The 27,500-nt window shown below is 38.2% G+C and overlaps 1 protein-coding gene across 3 annotated transcripts in view; it reads left to right on the plus strand.

Moving 5' to 3' along the window:
• ADGRA3 (adhesion G protein-coupled receptor A3) overlaps positions 1-27,500 on the plus strand; it is a 124,302-nt gene that overhangs the window by 89,066 nt on the left and 7,736 nt on the right. For all 3 annotated transcript variants that reach the window (XM_043438198.1, XM_043438199.1, XM_043438200.1), the window contains exons 13-16: positions 7,514-7,727; positions 7,936-8,144; positions 18,940-19,064; positions 20,110-20,233. In XM_043438198.1, coding sequence (XP_043294133.1) covers positions 7,514-7,727; positions 7,936-8,144; positions 18,940-19,064; positions 20,110-20,233 — 672 coding nt within the window. The remainder of the gene's footprint in view (positions 1-7,513; positions 7,728-7,935; positions 8,145-18,939; positions 19,065-20,109; positions 20,234-27,500) is intronic.

Genomic DNA, 27,500 nt, shown 5'->3' on the forward strand with positions numbered 1-27,500 from the left:
TCTAGGTTTGTCATAGCTTGACTTCCAAGGAGCAAGCGTCTTTTAATTTCATGGCTGCAGTCACCATCCACAGTGAATTGGGAGCCAAAGAAAATAAAATCGGTCACTGCTTCCACTTTTTCCTCTTCTGTTTGCTATGAAGTGATGAGACCAGAAGCCAGGTTCTTAGTTTTTTGAACATTGAGTTTTAAGCCAGCTTTTTCACTCTCCTCTTTACCTCTCATTAAGAAACTCTTTAGTTCCTCTTCATTTTCTGCCATTAGAGTGGTATCATCTGCATATCTGAGATTGTTGATATTTCTCCCAACAATCTTGATTCCAGCTTGTGATTCATCCAGCTTGGCAATTTTGCATGATGTACTCTGCAGAGACGTTAAATAAGCAGGGTGACAGTATATAGCTTTGACATTCTCCTTTCCAAAGTTTGAGCCAGTTCATTGTTCCATGTAAGGTTCTCACTGTTGCTTCTTGACCTGCATACAGGTTTCTCAGGAGACAGTTAAGGTGGTTTGATATTCCAGTCACATTAAGAATTTTCCATAATTTGTTGTGATTCACATAATCAAGGCTTTCATGTGTTCAGTGAAGCAGAAGTAGATGTTTCTTTGGAATTCCTTTGATTTTTCTATGATCCAGCAGATGCTGGCAATTTGATCTCTGGTTCCTTTGCCTTTTCTAAATCCAGCTTGTACATCTGAAAGTTCTCAGTTCACATACTCCTGAAACCTAGCTTGAAGGATTTTGAGCACCATCTTACTAGCATGTGAAATGAGCGCAATTGTATGGCAGTTTGAAGAGTCTTTGGCATTGTCCTTCTTTGGGATTGAAGAAGTTTTCAAACTGACCTTTTCCAGTCCTGAGGCCACTGCTGAGTTTTCCAAATTTGCTGGCATATTGAGTGCAGCACTTTCACAGCATCATCTTTTAGGATTTGAAATAGCTCAGCTGGAATTCCATCACCTCCACTAGCTTTATTTATAGTAATGCTTCCTAAGGCCCACTTGACTTCACACGCTAGGATGTCTGCCTGCAGGTGAGTAATGACGCCATCATGGCTATCCAGGTCATTAAGACCTTTTTTGAACAGTACTTCTGTGTATTCTTGCCACCTTTTCTTAATCTCTTCTACTTTTTTTAAGTCCTTATTATTTCCTTCGTGTATTGTGCCCATCCTTGCATGAAATGTTCCCTTGATATCTCCAGTGTTTTTGAAGAGACCTCTAGTCTTTCCCATTCTGTTGTTTTCCTCTGTTTACTTGCATTGTTCATTTAAGAAGGCCTTCTTATCTCTCCCTGCTCTTCTCTGGAAATCTGCATTCAGTTAGATATATCTTTCCCTTGCCTCTCTCTTCTCTCCTTTCCTCAGCTATTTGTGAATCCTCCTCCTGACCACTTTTGCATTCTTGAATTTCTTTTCTTTTGGGGTGGCTATGTTCTCTGCTATGGCTATACTCCTGTACAACGTTAGGAACCTCTGTCCACAGCTCTTCAGGCACTCTGTCTCCCAGATCTAACCCCTGGATCTATTCATCACCTCCACTGCATAATCACAAAGTATTTGATTTAGGTCATACCTGGAAGGCCTAGTGGTTTTTCCCACTTTCTTCATTTTAAGCCTCAATTGTGTAATAAGGAGCTGATGATCTGAGCCACGGTCAGTTTCAGGTTTTGTTTTTGCTGACTTTATAGAGCTTTTCCATTTTCGGCTGCAAAGAATACAATCAATCTGTTTTTGGTATTGACCATTTGGTGATGTCCATGTATGAAGTCGTCTGTTGTGTTGTTGGAAGAGGATGTTTGCTATGACCAGTGTTTTCTCTTGACAAAACTCTGTTAGCCTTTGCCCTGCTTCATTTTGTACTCCAAGGTCAAACTTCCCTGTTACTTCAGGTGTCTCTTGACTTCTGCTTTTGCATTCCAATCCCCTGTGGTGAAAAGGACATCTTTTTTTTTTTTTTTTTTTAAATGTTAGTTGTAGGTTTTGTAGGTTTTCATGGAACTGGTCAACTTTAGCTTCTTCGGCCTTAGTGGTTGGGGCGTAGACTTGGATTACTGTGATGTTGAATGGTTTGCCTTGGAAACAAATGAAGATCATTTTGTTGTTTTGAGATTGCTACTGCATTTCAGGCTCTTGTAGACTATGGTGGCTGCTGCATTTCTTCTAAGAGATTCTTGCCCACAGTGGTAGGTAGGTCATCTGAATTAAGATTCACCCATTCTCGTCCTTTTGGTTGACTGATTCCTAAGATGTTGTTATTCACTCTTTCCATCTCCTGCTTGACCATGTCCAGTTAACTTGGGCAGCCTGGCATGGTACAGTTCATGGGGTCTCAAGAGTTGGACACAACATAGTGACTGAACAACAACAATGAACATAACATTCCAAGTTCCTATGCAATATTATTCTTGATGACATTGGACTTTACTTTCACCACCAGATGCATCCACAGCTGAGCGTTGTTTCTGCTTTGGCCCAGCCTCTTCATTCTTTCTGGAGCTATTAGTAATTGCCCACCAGTCTTGCCCAGTAACATGTTGGACACTTTCTGACCTTGGGGGTTCATCTTCTGATGTCATCTTTTTGCCTTTTCATACCATTCATGGGGTTCTTGTGGCAAGAATATTGGAATGGTTTTCCATTTCCTCCTCCTGTGGACCACATTTTGTCAGAACTACTCACTATGACTCGTCCATCTTGGGTGACCCTGCACGACATGGCTCTAGGCTTCATTGAGGAATGCAAGCTCCTTTGCCTTGACAAGGTCATGATCCACGAAGGGGAAAAAACAATGTACATGTTTTAAATAAAAAATACTTTTTTTTGCTAAAAAATGATAATCATCTGACAATGTAGGATTGCCACAAACATTCCATTTGTTAAAATCAAAGCAAACAACTCCTCCCACCCCCAAAATGCAGTGTCTGTGAAGTGCAATATAACAAGCTATGCCTGAAATGATGATAAAAACACCACCTTTCCTTGCCTTTCATGCTTGTCATGGTTGTGATCCCACTTGGTCCTCACAACTATTGGTTAGGAAGGTCATTAGGTATATGTAACAAATGCAACTCAGAGGGTAGACAAAATCTTGCAGTGTCTAGCCACTACTTCCTGGTGACGCTGCGACCCAAATTCTGGTTTCTTGTTTCAGATCCCGTGTTCCCCCCCAACCCCCCAGGGGTGGCATATAGTCTTCAATAGATATTGTAATAGACACCAAAAACTTGTCTTTCTGAAAGAGTTTTTTTTTTTTAATTGAAGGATAGTTGATTTATAATTTGTGGTAATTTCTGCTGTTCAGCAGTCATTCAGTGATATAAATATATATATTTATATTCATTTTCATATTCTTTTCCATTATGATTATCACAGGATGTTAAATGTAATTCCTTGTGCTATACGTAAGACCTTGTTTACCTAGTCTGTATATAAGGTTTGCATCTGCCAACACGGAAATCCCAGTCCATCCTTCCCCTAGTCCCTTTGGCAGCCTTAAGTCAGTTCTCTTTGTGTGTGTGTCTGTTGCTGTTTCGTAGGTAAGTTCATTTGTGTCCTATTTTAGATTTCATATGTAAGTGATATCTATGATATTTGTCTTTCTGACTGACTTCTCTTAGTGTCGTAATCTCTAGTTCCATCCTTGTTGCCACAAATAGCATTATTTTATTTTGTTATGACTGAGTACTATCTCCTTTGTGTGTATATACCACATCTTCTTTATTTATTCATCTCAGTGGACATTTAGGTTGTTTGCATATCTTGACTATTGTGAATAGTGTGCTATAAACATAGGAATGCAGGTATCTTTTTGAATTTTGTTTCGTTGGATATATGCCCAGGAGTAGGATTGCTGGATCATATGGCAACTCTATTTTTTAATTCTTTAAGGAACCTCCATACTGTTTTCCATAGTGACTTCATCAATTTATATTCCCACCAACAGTGTAAGAGGGCTTCCCAAGCCTTTTGAAAAGAAACTTTTCTAATTTAGTAGCTATAATTTATATGTTTTGTATCAATTTCCATTTCTGTAATCCATACATTTTATTTTATTTTATTTTTTTTAAAGTCACTCTTTTTTATTTTAATCCTTTTATATTGTATTAGGTATATATACATTAGGTATATATTATATATACATTTTATATATTATATATACATTATATATATAATATTATATGTATATATACTATATACATTATATATGTAATATATTGTGTGTGTATATATATATATACACACACTCTACATACATTAGGTATATATACATTTTAAAATGAATATATGGTTAAATGAAAATATTACCTTTGTGTTTTTGTTTTCAGGCTAAGTGGCAAATGTATAGTCACAATAAATGTATCAAATATGTCCCTTAGTTTTGGATATGCCACATAGCGTGTGGAATCATAGTTCCTCACCCAGGGATCAAACCCTCACCCCCTGCATTGGAAGCACAGAATTTTAACCACTGGACTGCCAGGGATGTCCTCCTTGGTGAATTTTTTCATTAGATTTACAACCTTTCTATAATAAATGATCAGTACTTCTTTTAGAGAGATTAAATATGCAAGTGTTACATATCTACTATAAAAATATTGTTGATACAGATGAAGTTTGCTTTTCCATCTCCCCTAGGCTACCCCAAGGGACCTATAATTATTATTTGGCAATACTCTTTACTGGACTTTGAAGGTTATCTTATAAATTATAAACATGTAACAGCCTTGAATTTGTAGCTCTCATCTCTCAGGGATTTTTCCTTACTCCAGAGTTTTTTAGATTTTGTTGTTGGGTTGGTTTTGCCGGTTTAAATTTGTATAGAAAAAAAATTGGACTTGTAGAAACTGTAATTGTCATTTCCTTTTTCAGCTCTCTTTTAGAAAGTAAAGTATGACTTTCTTTATTAAATTAATTTGATTTATCATAAGGAATACTTTCCCAGAGAACTGTGCTTTGTTTTCAAGTTATTTTGTGTTCATAATAGAATTATTTTATGGACTTTTAAATACTTAAGTTTTGATAAATGTCCAGCATGTAACATTTCATCAGGATTTTGACCTTCTAATTAAATCGATCTGTTTATGTTTTTCTTTGGCATGTATCTTCATATACTTAGGATAAATTTATATACTTAATAGAAATTTACTCTGTTAGTGAATGAATTGGTAATATCTTTGTTTTCCTATCAAGCTGTATTTGTGAGAATAGTAGAAACCTTATTATATGTTTTCTTAGATGTAATATTTCTACTAAATGTTTTCTTGTCATCTGCAATTTAAAAGTAATGTTCACCTATCAATATTCAAACTTCAAAAATGCTTTCAGCAGATATTTATGGTTATCTGCTGTGTTACAACACTGTTTTAAGCACAGTAGTTAAGAACTAATTCCTAAGTCAATCATTTGCTTCAGTAGAACCTTAAAAATGCCACACAGACTTTCATTAATTTCATAAACAATGGGCTACTTTTATTAATGCTAGTGCCAGGAACTATTATTAACATAGGCAGTCCCAAAATAAATGAGATTATCTACATTCGAAAGTTCTCTCACCCTGGTTAAGAGGAGTAGACAGTCAGTTAGACTGCAATACTTTAGGGCTTTAGTTATGCTATGCTGTGTGCAGACTGCTGCCCGAGTCCAGAATAGGGAGCAGTACCTGGAGTAGTGATGTAATTAATCACCCCCAAAAGCCCTATTAATAAAACCTTGCAAAGACCTTCTCTTCTTGGCTGCCAGCCTTTCTCATCCTGATCCATCCTTTGCAGGAGCAGCAGAACTAACTTACTAAAAATCAGAATCTGAGCAGTTTGAGCTTACCAGATAAGAGAATCATGGGGCATTTCAGCCAGAGATAACTGGCACGTGCACGGTGGCATTTAGGAATCAGGGGATGGGGCTTCCCTTGTGGCTCAGTGGTAAAGAATCCGCCTGCCAATGCTGAAGACACGGGTTGGATCCCTGATCCAGGCAGATGTCACATGCCATGGAGCAGCTAAGCTGTGTGCCGCAAGTATTGAGCCTGTGCTCTGGGGCCCGGGAGCTGCCAGTGATGAGCCCGTGGGCGCCAGTTACTGAATCCTGAACCTATAGAGCCTGTGCCCGGAACGAAGGGAAGCTACTGCAGTGAGAAGCCTAGGCACTGCAACTGAAGAGGAGCCCCCGCTTGCCACAATGGAGAAAAGCCTGTGTATCAGTGAAGAGCCAGCACAGCCAAAAATAAATAAGTAAAATAGAAAAGGAAAAAAAGCGGGGATGTCAAAAAGTGATAAACTCGAATCATGTGTATTATCATATATGAAACAGATCGCCAGTTCAGGTTCTATGCATGAGGCAGGTGCTCAGGGCTGGTGCACTGGGATGACCCTGAGGGATGGGATGGGGAGGGAGGTGGGAGGGAGGGTCAGGATGGGGAACACATGTACATCCATGGCTGATTCATGTGAGTGTATGGCAAAAACCACCACAACATTGTAAAGTAATTAGCCTGCAATTAAAATAAATAAATTAAAAAGTATATATATTTTTCTGTCAATGTGACCCCCACCCTCCCCCAAAAAAGTGATAAACTCACTGTGGCCCAGTCATAGGTTATGGTGTAGGGAGTGTTAGGAGATGAATTTGAGGCAAGGATTTTAGCCAAATTCTATGGCATTCTTGAGAATTTTTGGCTGTATTTTCTAAACATTTGGGAGCCAAGGTGTTACTTGAACTGAAATAAAAACAGATTTGTTGAAGAGGAAATTCTGTTGGCATCATGAACATTGGGTTGGAGAGAGAGGTTGATGCCAAGAGAAAGGCTCTGTGATGAGTCCTTAAAATAGGGAAGTTTTTAGATTATTATTTGCCTCCTTGGGGTACAGATTTATTTTTCATTAAATGCTGAATAATTTATAACTTAAAAATCCCTAATAAATCTGAAGAACATTCAATGCCCAGCCAGCATTTTCACTTGTTCCTCTTTGTGACTGTTTTTGTAAACCTAATGTGTTTCTGAGTCTAAAGTTCTGTTATGTTTTTGTGTAATTTCTTCTGTTCTTTGACAGTCGGAATCTATCATAAATCACCTTAAAGTTTTCATAAGCCCAAATTAATTATACTCACATTTGTGATATGCTCCCTTTGTGCTCATTCACCATGTTTTGTCATTGTAAAATTCATAGGCAGAGTGATCGCTGAGATCTTTTTCTGTTTAATGCTGTTTACTTCAGCAGTATACAGTATCAGGGGAAAATTCACTTTGAAATAATCCCTTGCTTACTACTTTAATGCTTTGAAATAGAGTTTGCATTTCTCTTGATTTTCTACTTCTTTTGTTCTGCGCTGTTAAATGATCTTTACGCATTTCACTTAATGAATAAATTGTTTTAACTACTAAATCTCACTCATATATTTAAGACCTGTATTCAGCATATAACTAGACAGTATTCATAGCTGTCTAAAATGTTTCTGGTTTTAACCTACTAAGATAGCAACTTTTCTGTTTTTTTTTTTTTTTTAATATATTTTCAGAACACTATTGTGGAGGCTTCTATTCAGCTTCCTCCTTCCCTTTTCTCACCAAAGCAAAAAAGAGAAGTCAGACCAAGTGATGACTCTCTCTATAAGCTGCAGCTCATCGCATTCCGCAATGGAAAGCTTTTTCCGGCCACCGGGAATTCAACAAATTTGGCCGATGATGGAAAACGGCGTACAGTGGTTACCCCCGTGATTCTCACCAAAATAGGTTTGTCTGTGGCATATGTCTTCCTGTAGTCACTGGACAGCACGACTCGATCATTCCCTGCTCCTAAAGATGCTTATTTTTGTTCCTTCTCTTTTTAATGAGTCACTAGAGGAAAAAAGATATTTGCAGAATGCCCATTCGTGTATGTTGACATTTAATTGTTCATGAAATTTGTTTCAGAAATATTTTTATTTCCCATTTCCTCCAGATGGTGTGAACGTTGATACCCACCACATCCCCGTTAATGTGACGCTGCGTCGAATTGCGCATGGAGCAGATGCTGTGGCTGCCCAGTGGGATTTCGATCTGCTGAATGGACAAGGAGGCTGGAAGTCAGATGGGTGCCATATACTCTATTCGGATGAAAATATCACCAGCATTCAGTGCTACTCCCTTAGTAACTATGCAGTTTTAATGGTACGGCAGTTGTTAATGTTAATGCATAAACACTAAGCGTTCGAATTTCTTCCCTATGCACAGTTAAGCTCAAATGATTTTTTTTTTAACTTTTAACGTAAATTGCTGCCTTTAATTAAGGAAGAGGTGACATTTGGTATCATTCTGATTTTAAAGGGAAATTGAGTTACTACTAAGTGAAATATATGGGATTGAATTGGGTATGGGAATTTTCAGTAAACTTTAAGCCAGTCAATTCAACTAGACCTTGACCTTAAAATTGGGAGACATGCTGTCCAACTCTTAATCAAGAGTGATTCATTTGCCCAAAGATACACAGTAAACGGGGCTTCCCTGATGGTTCAGCTGGTAAAGAATCCGCCTGCAATGCCTGAGACCTGGGTTCGATCCCTGGGTTGGGAAGGTCCCTTGGAGAAGGGAAAGGCTACCCACTCCAGTATTCTGGTCTGGAGAATTCCGTGGACTGTATAGTCCATGGGGTCATGAAGAGTCGGACACTGAGCAACTTTCACTTTCACTTTCTTCACACAATGATGGGGCTTCCCTGGTGACTCAGACGGTAAACAATCTGCGTGCAATACAGGTGACATCGGTTTGATCCCTGGGTCAAGAAGATCCCATGGAGAAAGGAGTGGATACCCATTCCAGTGTTCCTGCTTGGAGAATTCCGTGGACAGAGGAGCCTGGAGGGCTACAGTCCATGGGGTAGCAAAATCAGGCACAACTGAACAGCTAACACTTTGCTTTCACACAATGAATAGTGAGAGATTTTCCTACTTTGCTATTTAGTGCCTCATCCCACTACACATCATAATTTTTTAGATTCCTTTTTTGTATTTAGAGTAATGGTTATAATTTCAGTTTAGTTGCTGCAAGCAGCAGCACTAACACAAATGTCTTCAACTTTAATGCTAATCAAGTTAATGTTTTCTGTTATTTACTATTTTTGTGTTTATTAATCTTTTGTGAAATAGCTACTTATTAACATATCTTTTTATTAATGGATCATTTATGTGAATCTGATCTCTTGAGTTGATAATTATGAAATTAGCTGTGCTAGTTTTTATTGCATATTGTAGTTATTCTAAGATACTAACATCCTGAAGCATGTATGCATGCATTTAGAGCAGAGTGGAAGAAATTACTGATGAACATGAAGGACATTTTTTAGCAATGGCTTGAGGCTAGCCTGGGAGTAAGGACGCTTCCATTTTGATTTCTGCCACCAGCTCTGAATCTGTTATCTAGACAACATTTTATCAAAGCACCAAATAATCTTGAAACATGATATTTACTCTAAGTGAATTTTCTTTTCTTAAAACTACAAAAGAGCATTTTCACTGGAAATGGTCTTGAAGCATGCTTTAATTGGAGTAGATTTTCTTCAGCTTTATATTTTGGTTTTCTCTTTGCTCCTCAAATTAGGCTACCTACCTAGTGTCCCGAACAGGCAGAGGAGTAAGTAGATTATCAAGCAGGGCAGAAAGATTAATGTGTGTGTTATTTAGCCCAGCAGACAGTGGGTGGGGTCTACACTAGGAAAGGACTCAGCTGTGTTGATGTAAGTCATCTCTCCTTTTGGGTTTAGTGTTAATAGTATAGGATTCTCTTCACAAATAGATGTTTGAGTTCTTTAAGTCTAAGTCTGGTTTCTGTAAGTTTACATTTTATTGTTTTATAGTCAGCTTTCAAAGAATGCTTGAAGCAGTAATTAAAATATGAAGCATTTACTCTTTCAGTTTGAAAGTATTTTCTCATTCAGGTTTTGATTATAAAATAACGTGGAACCGAGAAGTACTGAAGGAGAAATAAGAGAGATGTAGCATCATTTGCCTGGAGAATCCCAGGGACGGAGGAGCCTGGGGTTGCACAGAGTCAGACACGACTGAAGCGACTTAGCAGCAGCAGCAGCAGCATTTGAAATTTTTTTAGTAGTTAACTAGAAAAAGTTGGGCAAGAGAAATGAAATGCAGACACACAACAAAAGGCATTTTATAAACTTCAGTGTTTAAGACATGATAATGTACCATGTGAAACTTTTATTTTTATTTAATACCAGTTAAAACATCTATTTTTGAACTTCCTAGCTGTTCTTCTCCACAGTTTAAATTAGTATAATCCTTTTCTTGAAGGAATAAGCTATTCTTTTATCTTTCATACTTTTAATCTTTTAAAAAATGTAATACACAATTCTTAAAGCTAAAATACAGCACTAGGTTTTTTTTTCTATTTTCAAAGAATATCCTTTCTCTTTTCTTAAATATAACTGTGCCACCTAGAGGTAGCAAGGTGAAAAGGATTTGAAATTGTTGACAAAATTGTCAAAGTTAGTATACGGCATTTTTAGAGTTGCTGATGAAACATGAAGGCAAAGTTAATGAAATCATACCTACTCTTAAATAAAGTCATGTCTGAGTTAGAAAACATAGCTTTAAAAATTGGAAGTCAACATCTTTTTTTCTTTGCCTGACACCGTTTTGAATAATAGATAAAATCCTATTTTTTTTTGAGAACTGCTTTAATGTAGGATTTTATTTAGCAAGTCTAAATTCCTTTATTGGCAGCTAGCTCATAAAGCTTTTCCTGCTGTGGTTTTTTTCAAAAAATGTGTATTTAGGAAATGAAATGAAAAGAATATATTTGTTTGAAAATCTCAAATAGATATTCATAGTTCTAGACAGATAACATAGGTCAGTAGGCATCCTGCAATAACCATGTATATTCCAAGTTCTCAGAGGAAAAAGTTAGGTAGAAATTGAGTTTGTTTGAATTACGTGATCAGAAGTAACCAGTTGACCAGAGGTCAGTAGGGAACAAAAAAACTTAATGAGGAGGGCCAAATTATTCTTGGTAGTACTTACTATTTAATTGATATTAATAGTGAAGATAAAATAACCACTGTATCTTGATTCTCCTTTGTTATTATATTCACCTAGAAACACATGAAACCAGAGAGCACTCATTTGTTTTTACATCTCTAGTTTTTTTTCAAGGCAAACTGTGGTTTCATTTACTCTATAATTGAACATGAATGTTAGCATTGTTTATATAATTCTTAAGTAGGTATTATACTCACATGGATCAAATGTTTGAATTATTTCTAACTAATATACAGTGAGAAATTAAACTGACACTCTCGTCTCTTCTCCACAGAATAGATAATTGTTTTTTTTACACATTATTGAAGGACTTTCACATATATTACAACAAAATGAATACATGATCCTGTTTTCTTGCATTTTTATATGAAGGTAGCATGCTACAAACATTCTAAACCATGCCTGTGTCCATGAAGCAGTATATCTTACGTCAAGGATGATGATAACCATGGAACAATATATCTTAACACTGATGACGCTGCCTTCTGTTGGTGATATTCTTAGGATGATATGAGGGTAGTGATGGCAGTGGTTAGTTTTTATTAAGTACTTAATGCACTGGGTTCTCTTAAATCTTCACCTACATTAACCTATTTGGTCATCATAACCACATCATGAAATGTGGCGCTACTATTATTACCCCCCAGTTTACAGATGGAGAAACCAAGGAAGTGAAGGGCCATGACCAGGTTGACAAAGGTAGTTAGTGTGGAGTTGGAGTTCAGACTCCACAAATGTCTTCTTAATCCCACTACTGGATTTCCTTTCTGAAAACTTCAGTGTTAGAGAGCTTTCTCATTCTTTTTTGTCTCTGAATATTACTTTATGACCTCACCATCATTTATTTGGGCATTTCTCTATATTGTTTGTTTCTAATAATGTCTGTGTATAGAATGGTTTTACACATTAGAAAATCTGTATCATAAATTATCTGAAGTAGAATTAATAAAGGGAAACCAAAACTTTTCCTTTTTTCATTAAATTGAGCTATTGATTGATGTTCACAGATCTTAACTATATAGCTTAGTGGTATTTTTACCTGTGAACCTACATGTTTAGCTGCCATCAAGATAAAGACTTTTATTTGAGCATTCGGAAGCTCTGGTATGTTTCTTTCTAGTAAATTTTCACTGTCATTTCAAGAAATAGCCTTCTGATGTGTATCACTAGGTAAGTTTCATCTGCTCCTTAATTCCATATAATTGGAATTGTATAGCATGCACTCTTTGTATCTGGTTTCTTTCCCATCATTATGTCTGTGATAGTCATCTTTGTTTTCACATGTGGTAGCAGGTTATTGTTTTTTCTTTTTCCTTCATCATAGCCCATTTTGTGGGCTTCCCAGGTGGTGCTAGTGGTAAAAGGACCTGACTGCCAATGCAGGAGATGTAAGAGACATGGGTTCAATCCTTGGGTCAGGAAGATCTCCTGGAGGAAGGCATAGCAACCCACTCCAGTATTATTGCCTGGAGAATCCCATGGACAAAGGAGCCTGGTGGGCTATAGTCCATGGAATCATAAAGAGTTGGACACGACTGAAGCGACTTAGCATACACACAGGCCATAGTAGGAAGATATCAGAATTTGTGCATTGATGGATTTTTGAGTTGTTGCGAGGTTCTGGATATCAGGAAAAAACTGCTGTAAATATTTGTGGACGGTGACTGCAGCCATGAAATTAAAAGATGCTTGCTTTTTGGAAGTAAAGCCACGACAAGCCTAGACAGTGAGTTAAAAAGCAGAGACATCTCTTTGCTGACAAACGTCTGTCTAGTCAAAGCTATGGTTTTTCCAGTAGTCAGGTATGGATGTGAGAGTTGGACCATAAAGAAATCTCAGTCCTGAAAAATTGATAATACTTTTTTTTTTTTTTTGATAATACTTTTGAACTGTGGTGCTGGAGAGGTCTCTTGAGAGTCCCTTGGATAACAAGAAGATCAAACCAGTGAATCCTAAAGGAAATCAACATTGAATATTCATTGGAAGGACTGAAGCTGAAGCTCTAATACTTTGGCCACCTGATGTGAAGAGCCAACTCATTGGAAGAGAGCCTGATGCTGGGAAAGATTGAGGGCAGGAGGAGAAGGAGATGACAGAGGATGAGATGGTTGGATGGCATCATTGACTCAATGGACATGAGTTTGAGCAAACTGTGGGAGATAGTGAAGGACAGGAAAGCTTGGCATGCTACAGTCCATGCGGTTGCAAAGAATCAGACACGACTGAGTAACTGAACAACAACAACATATTTATGAACATGTTTTTTGATGGACATGTGCATACAGGAGTGGAATTGCTAAGTTGTAGGCATCTGTATGCTGTGAAGTAATGCCATGCAAATGATCAAACTGGTTTTATTGGGTTACAGTCTCACCAGTAATGAGTGTTAATTGCTCTATATCCTTGCCAGTGCTTGGTATTCTCAATCTTTAGTTTTGGTCTTCTCGTGGCTGTGCTGTGATAGATCATTGTGGTTTTAATTTTTTAAGTTTTTTCAGTTTTTAAATTTTTAAAAAATTTAAGATAATTAAAAAAATTTTTTTGTTTTTCTTTGGTAACTGGTAATATTGAGTACCTCTTCATTTTCATATTATGGCTTGGGTAGCCCTTTTGTGAAGTTATTGCTCAAATCTTACATACTTTTAATTTGATTGTCTGTTGCTTTCTTACTGGCTCATAGGAATTCTTCAGGAACTCTGAATAGGAGCTCTTTGTTAGATGTATGTGTTGCAAAAATCTTCTCCCAGTCCATGACTTGTTTTAATCAATTCAGGCTGCTACAACAGAGTATCACAGTCTAGGTCATTTACAAACAGAAGAAATTTTTTTTTTTTCTCATAGTTTTGGAGGCTTAAGTCCATGATCAAGAAGCCAGCAGATTCTTTGTCTAGTGAAGGCCTGCTTCCTGCTTCATCAATGCTGACCTTTCTCTGTATCCTCTTGTGGTGGAGGGGGCAGGGGAACTCTCAGGTGTCTCTTTTATAGAAGGAAAAAGGACACGAATTCTGTTTATAAGGGCTCCACTCTCATGACCTAATCACCTCTCAGAGGCACCACCTCAAGATAATATCACATTGGAGGTTAGGTTTCAACATGTGAATTTTACCTGGGGGACACAAACATTTAGTCTATGGGCATGCCTTTTTCCTTTTTTTCTTAATGTTGTCTTTTTATAAGCAGAGTTTCTAATTTTTCTAACATTTTTTAGTAGTTAATGGTTTTTTGCGTCCTAATATTTAAGAAGTCTTTGCTTACCCCCAAATTATGAATTTATTTTCCTTTATTTGCGTTAAGAAGCTTTAAATGTGTTTTATCTTTCACATTTAGGTCTGTGATTCAGCTGGAACTGACTTTTGTGTATTGTGTGTGTTTTAAGGATTAAAATCTTGAAATTATTCCTTGTTTCTTAGGGGAAAAATTAAAAGAAACAGAGACATGGTCTCAATTTTTTTAAAGACACTTTTTATTTTAAATCTATTCTAAAATTTTATTTTATTGTCAAACTCTTTTTAAAATACTTATACTCTGACAGACAGAGGGAAACTGAGATGTTTTTCTTTGTCTTCCTTCCATTGTTCAGATCCTGATGAGTTTAAATCATAATTAATTTATAATTATTATTGATATGATGCCAGTGAATTATTTAAAACTGCTAGTGATTTTATATTTAGTAATTCTCAGGCTAATCTATTGTAAATGTATGAATCTTTATCAGGTAAATAAAAATTTCAAAAGCTCTTCTTCCATTTGTTTGGTTCCTTAATAATAAGTACTTCTGCAGTTTTTAACACACTTTTACATGTTTTAATATTCTCTGAATTGGTGCAGTTTATTTTGGTGACCCTTACTTTCCACTTCCTGGCCTGTTTTCTTAAACTTAGTAGTAGTAGTAATAATACTTCATTTGTGTCCGACTCTGCAACCCCATGCACTATAGCCGACCAGGTTCCTCTGTCCATGGGAGTCTCCAGGCAAGAATACTGGAGTGGGTTGCCATGCCCTCCTCCAGGGGATCTTCCTGACCAGGGATTGAACACTTGTCTCCGCTTTGCCCACTAGCGCCACCTGGGAAGCCCTTTCTTAAACTTTGCACCATGTATAAGAGTGACTAAGATCACCATTTAGTGATGGACTGTGGTTTAATAAGCACCAGAGGCAGACTTTTCCTCTGTTATGTATCACTATATTGCAAATGTGAATGCCACTTTTTACTTTTCTTCCATGGGTGTCTCCTAGTGGCCACTGATGGACAATGTGTTTGGTAATTTTTTTGTGATGGAAATGATTTGATTTATAAAAAGAGAATAAAAGCAAGAATCATGGGTTTCTGTGAAATTAAAGAGCTTGAAGTCTTTTGATATGTGTCTCCCTGAACAGGTAGATATTTTTTCAGTAGAGGTATGATTGGCATACAACATTTTATTAGTTTCAGGTATACAATGTAATGATTCAGTATTTGTGTATGTTACAAAATGATCACCACAATAAGTCTAGGTAACATCCATCAGTATACAGTTACAAGTTTTTTCTCTTATGGCAAAAACTAGCTTTACTCTTTGAGCAGCTTTCAAACTTGTATATTATTAGTAACTGTAGTCCCTTGCTGCATCTCCAAGGCTTCATTTATTCTATATCTGGAAATCTGTACTTGTGGACTCCTTTCATCTATGTTTTTGTTACAGTATCACAAAGCCTCTATTTGTTGATGGATATAATTGAAAATAATTTTGACTTAAGATTTCTACTTTACCTCTTTTGTTGTAGTCTTTAACTTCTCTTAACTTCTTTCCTATCCTGATCTTCTCAGTTGTCTTATACGGCCTTAAATTCTCTTATATTTTGTCGTCAAGATACAAGATCAAGTTTTTATTAACTTGATTTGTCTCCTTTACACCGGGCAGGGAGTCTGCAAACCCTGGCAAATATTTGATCCACAGGCCTGTTCCAGTCAGCTCTCTTTTGTTTGTTTGATACTCTAAATGCTGGAAAGCTAGAAGTGGTTTCCAAATTTTAATGGTTATATTTTAAGTGGTTAATAAGTACCTGCATAATAGCCTCAATTTTGCTTTTGGCCTGCAAAGCCTGAGGTCTTTACTCTCTGGCTCTTCACACCTTGCCAGGGGTTCCCTTTCATTTGGAAAGGTCTGTTTGTTGTGACAACAAAAATGCCCCCACGCAACAGTCAGTAGTACTTGCTCCTTCCTCCAGGACTACTTTGGAGTTTTAACAGTCTGGGTACTCTGTGTCAACATCCAGCTTCCTGCTCGTGCTATGTCATATTCATTGCCTTTTGAAAAAACTGAATTCTTTTAACCATGCGGCTGCTGCTGCTGCTGAGTCACTTCAGTCGTGTCCGACTCTGTGTGACCCCATAGACGGCAGCCCACCAGGCTCCCCTATCCCTGGGATTCTACAGGCAAGAACACTGGAGTGGGTTGCCATTTCCTTCTCCAGTGCATGAAAATGAAAAGTGAAAGCGAAGCCACTCAGTCGTGTCCGACTCACAGCGACTCCATGGACTGCAGCCTACCAGGCTCCTCCGTCCATGGGATTTTCCAGGCAAGAGTACCAGAGTGGGTTGCCATTGCCTTCTCCGTTTTTAACCATAAATATTGTATAAGATGTAAGAACTGAACTGGCACTTTGTCTGATGTTTTGCTGGATAATATCCAGCTACCTGTGTTTTGCTATTCTCTACAAAGGCCTGTGGAAGGCAGGCATACACAAGTTCTGCCCCTTCCCCAGACCCTGCCGGATGGGATGACTATGATGTCTCCATTTTACTGTGGGGTAACTGCCCCAGATCATATAGCTAGTGGTGGCAGAGTATTCTTGAACATTTCCTGAAGGACTGGAAAACAGGCAGTGCATAGAAGGAGTGAAGAGACCACATCCTAGGCACTGAAAGTTTGTCCTCAATTATTTGGTCTCCATGGGAGTAGAAGCTTTTCATAGAAACGAGGGAGAATCTGTCTACTCCAGCTAGTGTCTAACTGGCTCTCATTGCCCCAGTCTTCTTTGAATATCTCTTCTAACATTCTGGATTTTTAGCAGAATGCAAGTATTGATGCGTTGAAACTGTGTTCTATAGACTAGTCCCATGGGCATCTTACAAGGACAGGTTGTTGAGAATGGTGGCTGTAGGTTTCTGTCTTGCATTTTCCCTTTCAGGTCTTAGTTTATAGACCGTCAGCCCCCAAGGGATCCTGTGTTTCCCTGAATACCCGGTACTTGGCATAGTGCCTGGCCATGGTGGTCACCCAGTTGGCATTTAACAAATACGTAGATGAAGTGCAGGCTTGTGACTCCTCTGACTGTGGGCTGGGGTGGAATTTCCCCTGTTGTACCTCCAGTTTCTCATTAACTCTGACTTTTGTCAGGCTTTGTGGCCTGTGTTAGTCATTTGTTAATGGTGAGGGACTTGTGAAGGTGTTCTGATAGATCTTTCTGGGTGTGTAATTATGCCCTGTTGACCACTGATTCTTCCCAGGAAAAGGTGCTGCTTCCTTCCCTGCTTCTTCCGTGTTGAGCCATCCTCAGTGTCCTCTTGTGTCTGTCACCCATTCCTTCCTGTCTTCATCATCTTGGTGTTTTTAGTTTCAGGAATTATCTTAATAACTTCATGACTAGACGTGCATCCCACTGTGAACTGCTTCCCACGTCCAGCTGTGATTTTGTAGCTTTCAGAATCAGTTTAGAAGGAGAATTTGGTGACAGGGCCTGGTGAACCTGCAGCCCTGGTTGTCTGGCGTGGTGTCCGGGGCCCAGGGAGAGACATCTTCCAAGCCTGCCCCAGGCCTTTGTCAGGAAGGAAGCCTTCAGGTGAATGATGTTTTCATTTTAGGAAGTCACTGTCTGGTTTGTTTTAGGAAGCAGAGCCTTGGCAGCCACGAACTCTTTCAGATCTGATCTTCCCAGCCCTTAACCTCTTTGTGCCTCAGTTTTTCAAGCTATAAAATGGGACTAACAATATACCTAGTTTATAGGGTTATTCTGTGTAGGGTGCTGGCATGGTGCCTTGTTTATGATAAATGCTCTGTGAGTGATCTGCTGTTATTATTATTTATTATTACTGATATTTGATCTCTTAAGTTCTCAGTCACAGGCCTGCCCTTATGTTGATCAAACAATTGTTGTGATCTCATTGCGTGTCTGAGGACTCTTTGACTTCTCAGCTCTTCTAGAGCGTAAATCATGGGTTAGTGGGTTAGCGTCACATCCCTGTCCTTTCCACAGTGTCTGGCCCATTCATATTTGTTGAACTTGACTGCGGGAGGTTAGGCTTTATTGACTTGGAGATACTGCTGCTGTCTTGTACCTTATTAGCTGGTGAATGTGCGGAGTGATACGTTGGGTGAGAATGAAGTGTTAGTCACTCAGTCACTTCTGACTCTTTGCAACCCCATGGACTGTAGCCCACCAGCCTTCTCTGTCCATGGGATTCTCCAGGCAAGAATACTGGAGTGGGTTGCCATTCCCTTCTCTAGGGGATCTTCCTGACCGAGGAATCAAACCTGGGTCTCCTGCATTCTTTACCGTCTGAACCACCAGGGAAGCTGAGGGCATTAAAAAGACTGTAGTCTCTGGTTGACCTTCTAAATCCCTGCTTTCCCTCTCCACTACCCTCAAAGGAGAGTCAGTGTTCACATGTATAAAGCAGATGGCCCATGGTAAGAAGAGTGGGTGTGTATGTGTGCATGTATGTGTATATACATACTACATGAGTAGTGACACAGTGCAAGTTAGGAGGGCATAGTAATGTGTGAGGAAAATAGCGTGAAACATAGCCCTTGGATACAATGAAGAGATCCAAGGGCCAGAGTTCTCTTTATCGGTATATTTTAGTCCCTGAGGAAATCCCAACATCTCTGTCCAGAGAAGCACTCCTAGAATAATGCTTTCGTTCTTCCCTTCAGGATCTGACGGGGTCCGAGCTCTACACCCAGGCGGCCCATCTCCTGCACCCCGTGGTCTACACTACGGCTGTTATTCTTCTCTTGTGCCTCTTAGCGGTCATCGTCAGTTACATATACCATCACAGGTAAGAACGAAAACTGACTGCAGAGGCCTGTGGACATCATTTCACATGTAATTAGGATAAAATTTTATTCTAATTTAATACCATGCTGTCCTTCCAAAGTAAGGGCAGTTACTTCAGAATACCCCCAGGCCTTCTTCATGCAAGTCAAGACATAATAAGTGCATGTGGTAATAAACTCATCTTCTGCAGCATTCAGTCATCCTGCTGGGTTTGTACCTGGCAAAGAACGTGGGAAGTATGTGTTGGGGAGTGGGGCATGGGGGTGAGGTAAAGTGGAGCCTGGTTACCTGCAGAGGTGTCTTCCAGAACCAGACTGTGGTATTATTTCTATTTCATAAGTTTTTGCCTGTTGTGATAGTCTCTTTTACAGATGGCATTTAAGAAAGCTTGTGGCATTTAAGTGTGGGATATGGTTTTTGTTAATTAGAGGCAAAGGTACAGAAATTTTTATTTTATGGTGAGATATAATGAACTGAAAGGATTTGCTAAGCAGAAATACACTTTCAAGAGGTTTTGCTAGAATGTATTTTCCTCTTTAAGCTGGACATATATGACATTTCTTGACATTTAGTTAGGAAACAAGGAGATTTTGATATAAAAAAGAAAGACTTGAGCATTTCATTATGAAAGGCCACGAGGAAATGCATTGGTTGTTTAGACCGTGTTATCCTAGTAGGTCAGGAAAAATAGAGATTGGCATCTTGCAGAAATTTCTGGGAAGCAAAACAAGTAATCCATCTGTCATAAGACATCATAACTAACAAAAGTGGACATATTTCTTATTATGGAGAATTTGTGTAGCCTTTAGTGGATGTAGTAGTTCCATTTAACTTGTCTTTTTTAGTGTATAAAGTTAAATGTTAAGAAACTGTATTGTGTTGAGGGATTTCTCAAAACCCGTGTGTGTGTGTGTGTGATAGTATGTTTTAATAAAATGTTTACACATTTACATTTGGCTTTGTATGAATTAGGTATGTTAACTTGGAGATGTCCAGCTTCAAGTATGTTAACCTGAGTGTTAATTTTTTCCCTTTTCTTTTAACAGTTTGATTAGAATCAGTCTCAAAGGCTGGCACATGCTTGTGAATTTGTGCTTTCATATTTTTCTGACCTGTGTGGTCTTTGTGGGAGGAATAAGTCAAACTAGAAATGCCAGCGTCTGCCAAGCAGTAAGTGAAAAACTAAAATAAAAAAATATAAACTGGTATTAAAAAGTAATTTCATATGTTTCATTAACTGTAAAGGGAAATTGTTTCTTTAAAGCTTTTTTTCTTTAGCTAATTAAAGTTAACCTGAATGTTACTTAAATAATTCAGCAGTATACTTCAGGTTCTGAATTATCATTTCACAACTGCATATATGACTTATGGAGCTTGTCTTTTTATCTTTGGGAATTTTGTGCTACTTGTTATATCTGTTATAATGACAAACATTGAATTTTAAAAATTTGTAAAATTCTGATATAGCTGAAAGAAGTAACATTTTCTGACAGGATTTTAAAAATTATTCTATCTATTTATGGAAATAGGAATTATAAAAATTTTAACTGTAAGATATAAAAACAAGAAACTTCCTAGGTGTGGTAAATATGAAGAATTTAAAAATCTTCAACTCTTATTTTCAAGTAAATGATTACATATGTAGCATTAATAAACAGTATTCTTATAGTTTAAGTATAAAAAGCAAAACTTCTTAATATATGAGTAGGAAATACATAAAATTATATTTATTTGCATCTTATTTTCTATATGTATCATAGCAAACAGTCTCACATAGAAATTCAGAGTGCAGACTACCTGGATTTGGATGTCAATTCTGCTTTTTCCAGTGTTTTTATGGGCAGTTTGTTTAACTTTTTTTAATCGCAGATAATGAGATCTACCCTCTTAACCAGTTTCTAAGTGTGTTGTATGATGATTAACTCTAAGGACGTACAGATCTTTCGAACTTACACATCTTATGTGGCTGAAACTAGACCCACGAAACGGCTACCTCCTGTATCCCTTCCCCTCACCTCCTGGCCCCACCATCTACTTTCTGTCTTTGTGAGCTTGACTTCATAAATACCTTATATAAGTGAAATCATGCAGTACTTTTCCTTCCATGATTAACTTATTTCATTTAACATAATATCCTCAAGGTTCATTCATGGTGTGGGATGTGACAGGATTTCTTGCTTTTTAAGACTGAATACATATGTAATTGTATATATACACCACATTTTTTTTATCCATTCATCTATCAGTAGACATTTAGATTGTTTCCAGCTCTTGAATGTTGTAATACTGCCGTGAACATAGGACTGCAATTTGATCCTGATATCAATATTTAATATTTCAGTGTCTCAATTTTCTCACCTGTAAGTTGGGAATAATAATTGAGTTGTTGTCAAATGATGTGACTATTTACATTAGAAAAGCTAAAGTAATTTACAGATAAATTATTAGAAAAATAGGAAAACTTAGTTTCCAATGTATGTATTTTTTTTTAATGTAGTTTAATATACAGAAATGTGCTTCTAGTATGCAGAAATGTAACCAAGAGAAAACGTAATTAATGAGAAGGTAACATTTATGTAATATCAAAAAATATCAAGTACTTAGAAATGATAAAAGATATTTAAGATTTGCAGGTAAAATTTCAATGCACATTAAAGAACACCTAAATAAATGGAAAAATACTCTAGGCCCAAGGATAGGAAAAGTTAAAGTCAGAGAGGTAGCAGTTCCTCCTAAATTAATCTGTAGATAAGAGAATTTTTCATGAAACTCAATAAAATGGTCTTTAAATTTATATGAAAGTAAAGAAGGACCAATGATAGTTAGGACACTTCTGAAAAATAGTAGATTAGGAAGTCTTCTTATCACCAAACTGTTGAGTCTGTTGGAATTAAAACTGTGGAGTAGAGTAGGGATAGATAAATTGACCAACACAGTGGAGTAGCAGCCTTGGAAGCAGACGCATGCAGAGCTTTGGTTTGAGACAGATGTTACGTGTCTCATGGCTAGGTAAAGACAGACCACTGTCCAGTTAAGGGAGCTGGGGAAAATCCATGTGGAAGAAAGATTAAAGTGGATCTGTACTTCATACCACGTTAAAAAAGTCAGCTTTGGGTAGATTAAATATTACAAGTCCAAACGAAAGTGTTAAAATTTATATTAGAAAATATCATAATCCTTGGGATAAGGAGGGATTTCTTAAATATGACTAGAAAAGAAAGGATGTACTCTTGACTAAATTAAAAATAATATCTTTTTCTTAAAAAAATGAAGATTCCTAAGGAAAAGGAAAAGACAAGTTCCACATCAGAAGACACTAGTCTCAGTACATATGGGCTTTCCTGGTGGCTCAGATGGTGAAGACTCTGCCTGCAGTGCCGGAGACCTGGGTTCAATCCCCGGGTTGGGAAGATCCCCTGGAGAAGGGAAAGGCTACCCACTCCAGTATTCTGGCCTGGAGAATTCCATGGACTGTGTGGTTCATGGGGTCACAAAGAGTCAGACACGGCTGAGCGACTAAGCACGTCACAGCACAAATTCTCAATACATAACCACTGACGGAGCATTAGAATTTAAAAAAATACATAAATATATTAAAAACTAATCAGTGAGACTGCCACAAACAGCCCAGGTAGAGAAGTCGTGAGAGTGACAGGCATTTCATAACAGAGTAGACGGAGGGCCAGGGTACATGGCATTGGTGGTCACGGAGATGCAAGTTCAGATCGCTATCATATTATGCCTTTTCTGCCAGCAAAAATTAAGCCCAGCAGGGCCACGTATGGAAGAACATGTGGATCCACATATTTTATACATACTGGGTAGGAATATAAGCGGATGACTCTGGGAGGCTTTACCTTCTACAGGTAAACATTCACACAGTCCCACTCCAGGGCTTAGGGTGAGTGCCTGTGAATATTCATAGCAGCACTCTACACGGTAGCAGAAACCTGGAAGCCACCCAAGTGCCCATCACCGAGAGAGTGAATGAATAAATGGTGATATTATGCAAGAGTCAAAATTAATGAATTACAACAAGGCATAGCAGTGCGAGTCAGTCTCAGGAATATAAGTGAAAAAAATTAAGGCCCATAAATTACATTCACCCTGATATCTTTCTTTATAAAGTTAAACATAACTAAAATGAAACAGCATACTTTTAATGAAAATATGTGGGTGCGGTAAAACTGTATAAGAAAGCAGGCAAAGGGATGATAAACATAGGATAGATGGTGATGATTACCTTGGGTGAAGGGCTTCTTACGTGCTGATAGAGGCTTTTGTCAAGATCTTACCTTTTGTCTTATTGATAGATTCGTAGCCACTAATTATTAATAACAACTATTTAAGTAACTAAATAAAGGCAGGCCACGCTTGCGTGCTTGGCTCAGTCATTAGAATGTGTCATTAACCTACGGCTGTTGATGAATCCAATATTTTCTTCATGTAAAGCAGTTTCAAATATGTACGTGTATATATAAGAATTGTTGAGAGAATTAAATGACTCCAGAGTAGCAGGTATACAGTAAGTGCTCAGTAAATGTAAGCTATAACTACGACTGTTATTGGTATAATTATCTCTTAGCTGTGCAGAATATTCCCCTGTATTAGGGCCATTACGATACATCTGTAATCAAATTTGTTTGAAGCCTACGAGAAGTTAGGTAATGGATCCCAAATCAACTTAATACGTGTACAAAAGATAGTGCTTCTCTTAGTATTTTCTGCCTTCTTCACCTGGGTGACTGCCAGTTTCTTTGTAGGTCTCAGTTTACTGTTTTAGAGGTGCAGTCGCTCCACCTCTTCCCCTCATTATCCTCTGCTGCTGATTAACATTCCATAGTGCCTGCAAAACTTTGTAATTGACTGGCATTTACCTATTTGTTGTCCCTGGACTCGGAGCTCTACAGGGACGGGGATTATACCAATTCAATTCACCACTGTTCATCCAAGAATCAGTATAAGACCTGACGAGTAGTAGGTGCTCAGCAGATACTGACTGGGTAGATGAACAAAAAAGGCCTCTGTTTGCAAATAGTAGAACTCATTCAACCCTGGAGTTGTTTTGAACATAGACTATTAGTGTACTCAACACACAATGGTGGTAATAGTCTCAATTCTGTCTAAAAATACTCATTGATTTCTGGAAGTAGACACATAAATTTATTTCACTAAGGAAATGAACAGAAAGAGGCCATGGTAGAAATGACTGCCTTTCATCATCCTGAATGGTATTTTATACCTTTTCTAGAATGAAAAGGATAGGAAAGTACACTGAGTTTTCAGGGCCTCAAGAATGAATGTCTATTAGGTAAAGAATTACCTGAAAAATGTGGGGTGGGCAGACTTCTAGATGTTTTCATATGTTGTTTTCTTCTGTTTTTTTTTTTTACAGTGTTCTTCCTCTGTGAAAGACATAGCATCATTCTTATTATTTCTGACTCGGAGATGGCTTGCTTCACTTTATTTTTCTAATCCTTATTCAGTTAGTAGCCAGCTGTGTCTGCCAGAATGGCCTGTGTGACTCGTCTCTTAACCTCGGTTCAGTTCAGTTGCTCAGTCCTGTCCGACTCTTTGCGACCCATGGACTGCAGCGTGCCAGGCTTCCCTGTCCATCACCAACTCCCAGAACTTGCTCAAACTCATGTTCGTCATGAGCAAACCTAGAGGTGGTGGCTTGTTCATTCAGTTGTGTCTGGGTGTTTGTGATGCCAGTCTCCTCTGTCCACAGGATTTCCCAGGCAAAAATGCTGGAATGGGTTACCATTTCCTTCTCCAGGGGGTCTTCCCAACCCAGAGATCAAACCTGGGTCTCCTGCATTTCAGGCAGATTCTTTACCTACTTAGACACCTGGGAAGCCTCTTAACCTAGTAGGGGCTTCATGTTTCTTCTGCAAAATAATGGGGTGGGCTCATCTTCCATCTCTGAAACTGAACCCTGAAGCGTACATCTTCTACATGCATTTCATATGTGCACATGATCAGTGTCATCTTTGGCATATCTCCCTTTTAGAGCTCATGTATTTTATGAGTGGTGTCTATAGGTTCTAAATGCAGTTTCTTCCCTGAAGTAATTGGCTGAGGTTATTAATGGCCCCACCAGCCAGGCACTTCCCACTCTGGTTCTTATGTCATCCTTTCTGGGTGGTGCCAGGGGTGCATGCTGTAGCCTTGAACTTTCTTTTGCAAAAGGAGCCAAAGGGGACCTAAGAAGTTGAGTGATAGCGTAGAAGAGGCTGTTGACTCAACAGGGTTTGGAAGAGATCCGGGTTCTGGGTCAGGATGTACTGCCAGATTAACTGTGTGATCGTTAGTTTTCTGGTCCTTGGTTTCCTAGCTAAGCAGTGAAAGGATTTGGCTGCAAATATTTAGGATACTGTGTTGCTCTACCACTCCATGATTTCATCTGTTAACTATCGTGCCAGCTGACCTTCTCAGGTGTCTTCTGCTCTCTGTTGTCCAGAGGACTGCTGCAGGGGCACATAGGATACACAGGGAAAGATTCAATCCGTGGATGTTAAGAGCTTTCTACTTGCCAGCTACTGCAAGTGTGTTATCCTAACTTTCCCATTAACCCTAGGAGGTAGTTCTTACTCATATTTTATTAGTACAGAAATTGAGTCTTAGAGAATTGAAATAACTTGCCCCAAGTCTAGGGCCTTTGGGTGGCAGAGCCCTGATTCAAATGACAGTCTCTCTGAGTATTCCTTGCCAATCCCCACCCTTAACACTGCCTTCTTGTTATTGAGGACCAGGATGATGTAATAGAAGAGTCGCAGGCTTTGGGTTTGAGTTGCTGCCCCACCACTGACCATGTGACCTTTGGAGGATGATTTAACTTCTTTTAGCCTCCATCTCCTTGTCTGTAGCACTAAGCAGATGGTGACCCTAAGAGGATAAAATTGGAGCACATACAAAATTGTCCAATACATTTTGGCGTACATTTCAGGCATTCAGTAGTGGATGCTCTTAATTTTTATATATATTCATATCAGACTGTGAGTATTAAAGATGACTTTTTTGCACACTTGCTGTGTATGCTGCACTGTTGTAGGTTTTGTTGGTGGTTAAAAACCCATCTGTTAAAATGTCTGGTCTCTGATATGTGAATGTTTATGGTTAGGTAACATATAAAGTCCAACTCTTCAAGATAATTTTTTGTATCCATTTTGCAGCTTTGAAAATTGATGTCTTGAGGTAAGGTGACTTTCTTAAGTTCTCATCTGTTGCATTTAATGAATCGTTTATATGCCCTATAAATTAGATTACTTCCAAACTATTTACAAATTTTCCACATGTATCTGATTTATGTGGCAGAAATTGTGACAGTGAGGTTGTATTTCAAGTATAGCCCAAGTGTCTGATGGAGAATAAAATAGGAAGCATGTATGTGTGCTCAGTTGCATCCAACTCTTTGTGACCCCATGGACTGTAGCCTACCAGGCTCCTCTGTCCATGGGATTGTTCAGCCAAGAATGCTGGAGTGGGTTGCCATTCCCTTCTCCAGGAGATCTTCCCAACCTAGGGATCAAACTTGCATCTCCTGCATTGGCAGGTGAATTCTTTACTGCTGAGCCACCTGGGAATCCCAAAATAGGAAGGAACTCCTTCCAAAAGATAGGAACATCATTGCTGCTAGACTAGATCTCAGTGCCTCCTTTATTCCGTCTTATGGAACATTTGGTGATTTGCTTATGTGACTACTACCAGGTGCTGTCAGACCCCTAAAATTTCACTATTGGTAATAATTGTTTAACTGGAAGGCTTTAGTATTTTTAAAGTATGAACACTTCTCTGCAAATTTTGAAATGCCATAGGAAACACTTCAAAATCTAAAGGTTGAGTTTCACCTCTTAGATCTAAAATAAGAAAATTCTCCATCTTGCACCTCCTTTGTTGAAAATATTTTTAACTTCTGTTTTGAAGCTTATTTACAACCTTGTCTCATTCTTTTGACCTCTACATCAGAGAAAACTGTAGAAACAGTAGAGGATACCATTTTGAATCAATATCATTGATTGGTTTTGAATGTTTTGGTTTTTATGCACCAAATCCAATTATACTATTTTTATTTACAACATTTGATGTGACTCCAGATAGCTCAGAGAGTTATTTCATGCTTTTTGTTCCACTTACATCTGTAAGCTTTGCTTTTATAGTGCAGTGAATAAAACTAATAGGAACCACGGAGCAAGTTTTCTGCTTAAGAAGAAGATACTGTGGGGACCTGCCCGGTGATCCAGTGGTTAAGAATCCATGTTTCCATTGCAGGGACGTAGGTTCGGTCACTGACTGGGAAACTAAGATCCCCTGTGTTGCACAGCACTACCAAAATATAAATAAATAAAAATTAAATTAAAAAAAAATGTTTAAAGATGAAGATACTTTGACCCTCTGGTTCGGCCAGGCTGGATCACCCTCTAACCCTTTCAGTCAT

This window comes from Cervus canadensis, chromosome 19 (genome assembly GCF_019320065.1).
Source record: "Cervus canadensis isolate Bull #8, Minnesota chromosome 19, ASM1932006v1, whole genome shotgun sequence".
NCBI classification, from domain to species: domain Eukaryota; kingdom Metazoa; phylum Chordata; class Mammalia; order Artiodactyla; family Cervidae; genus Cervus; species Cervus canadensis.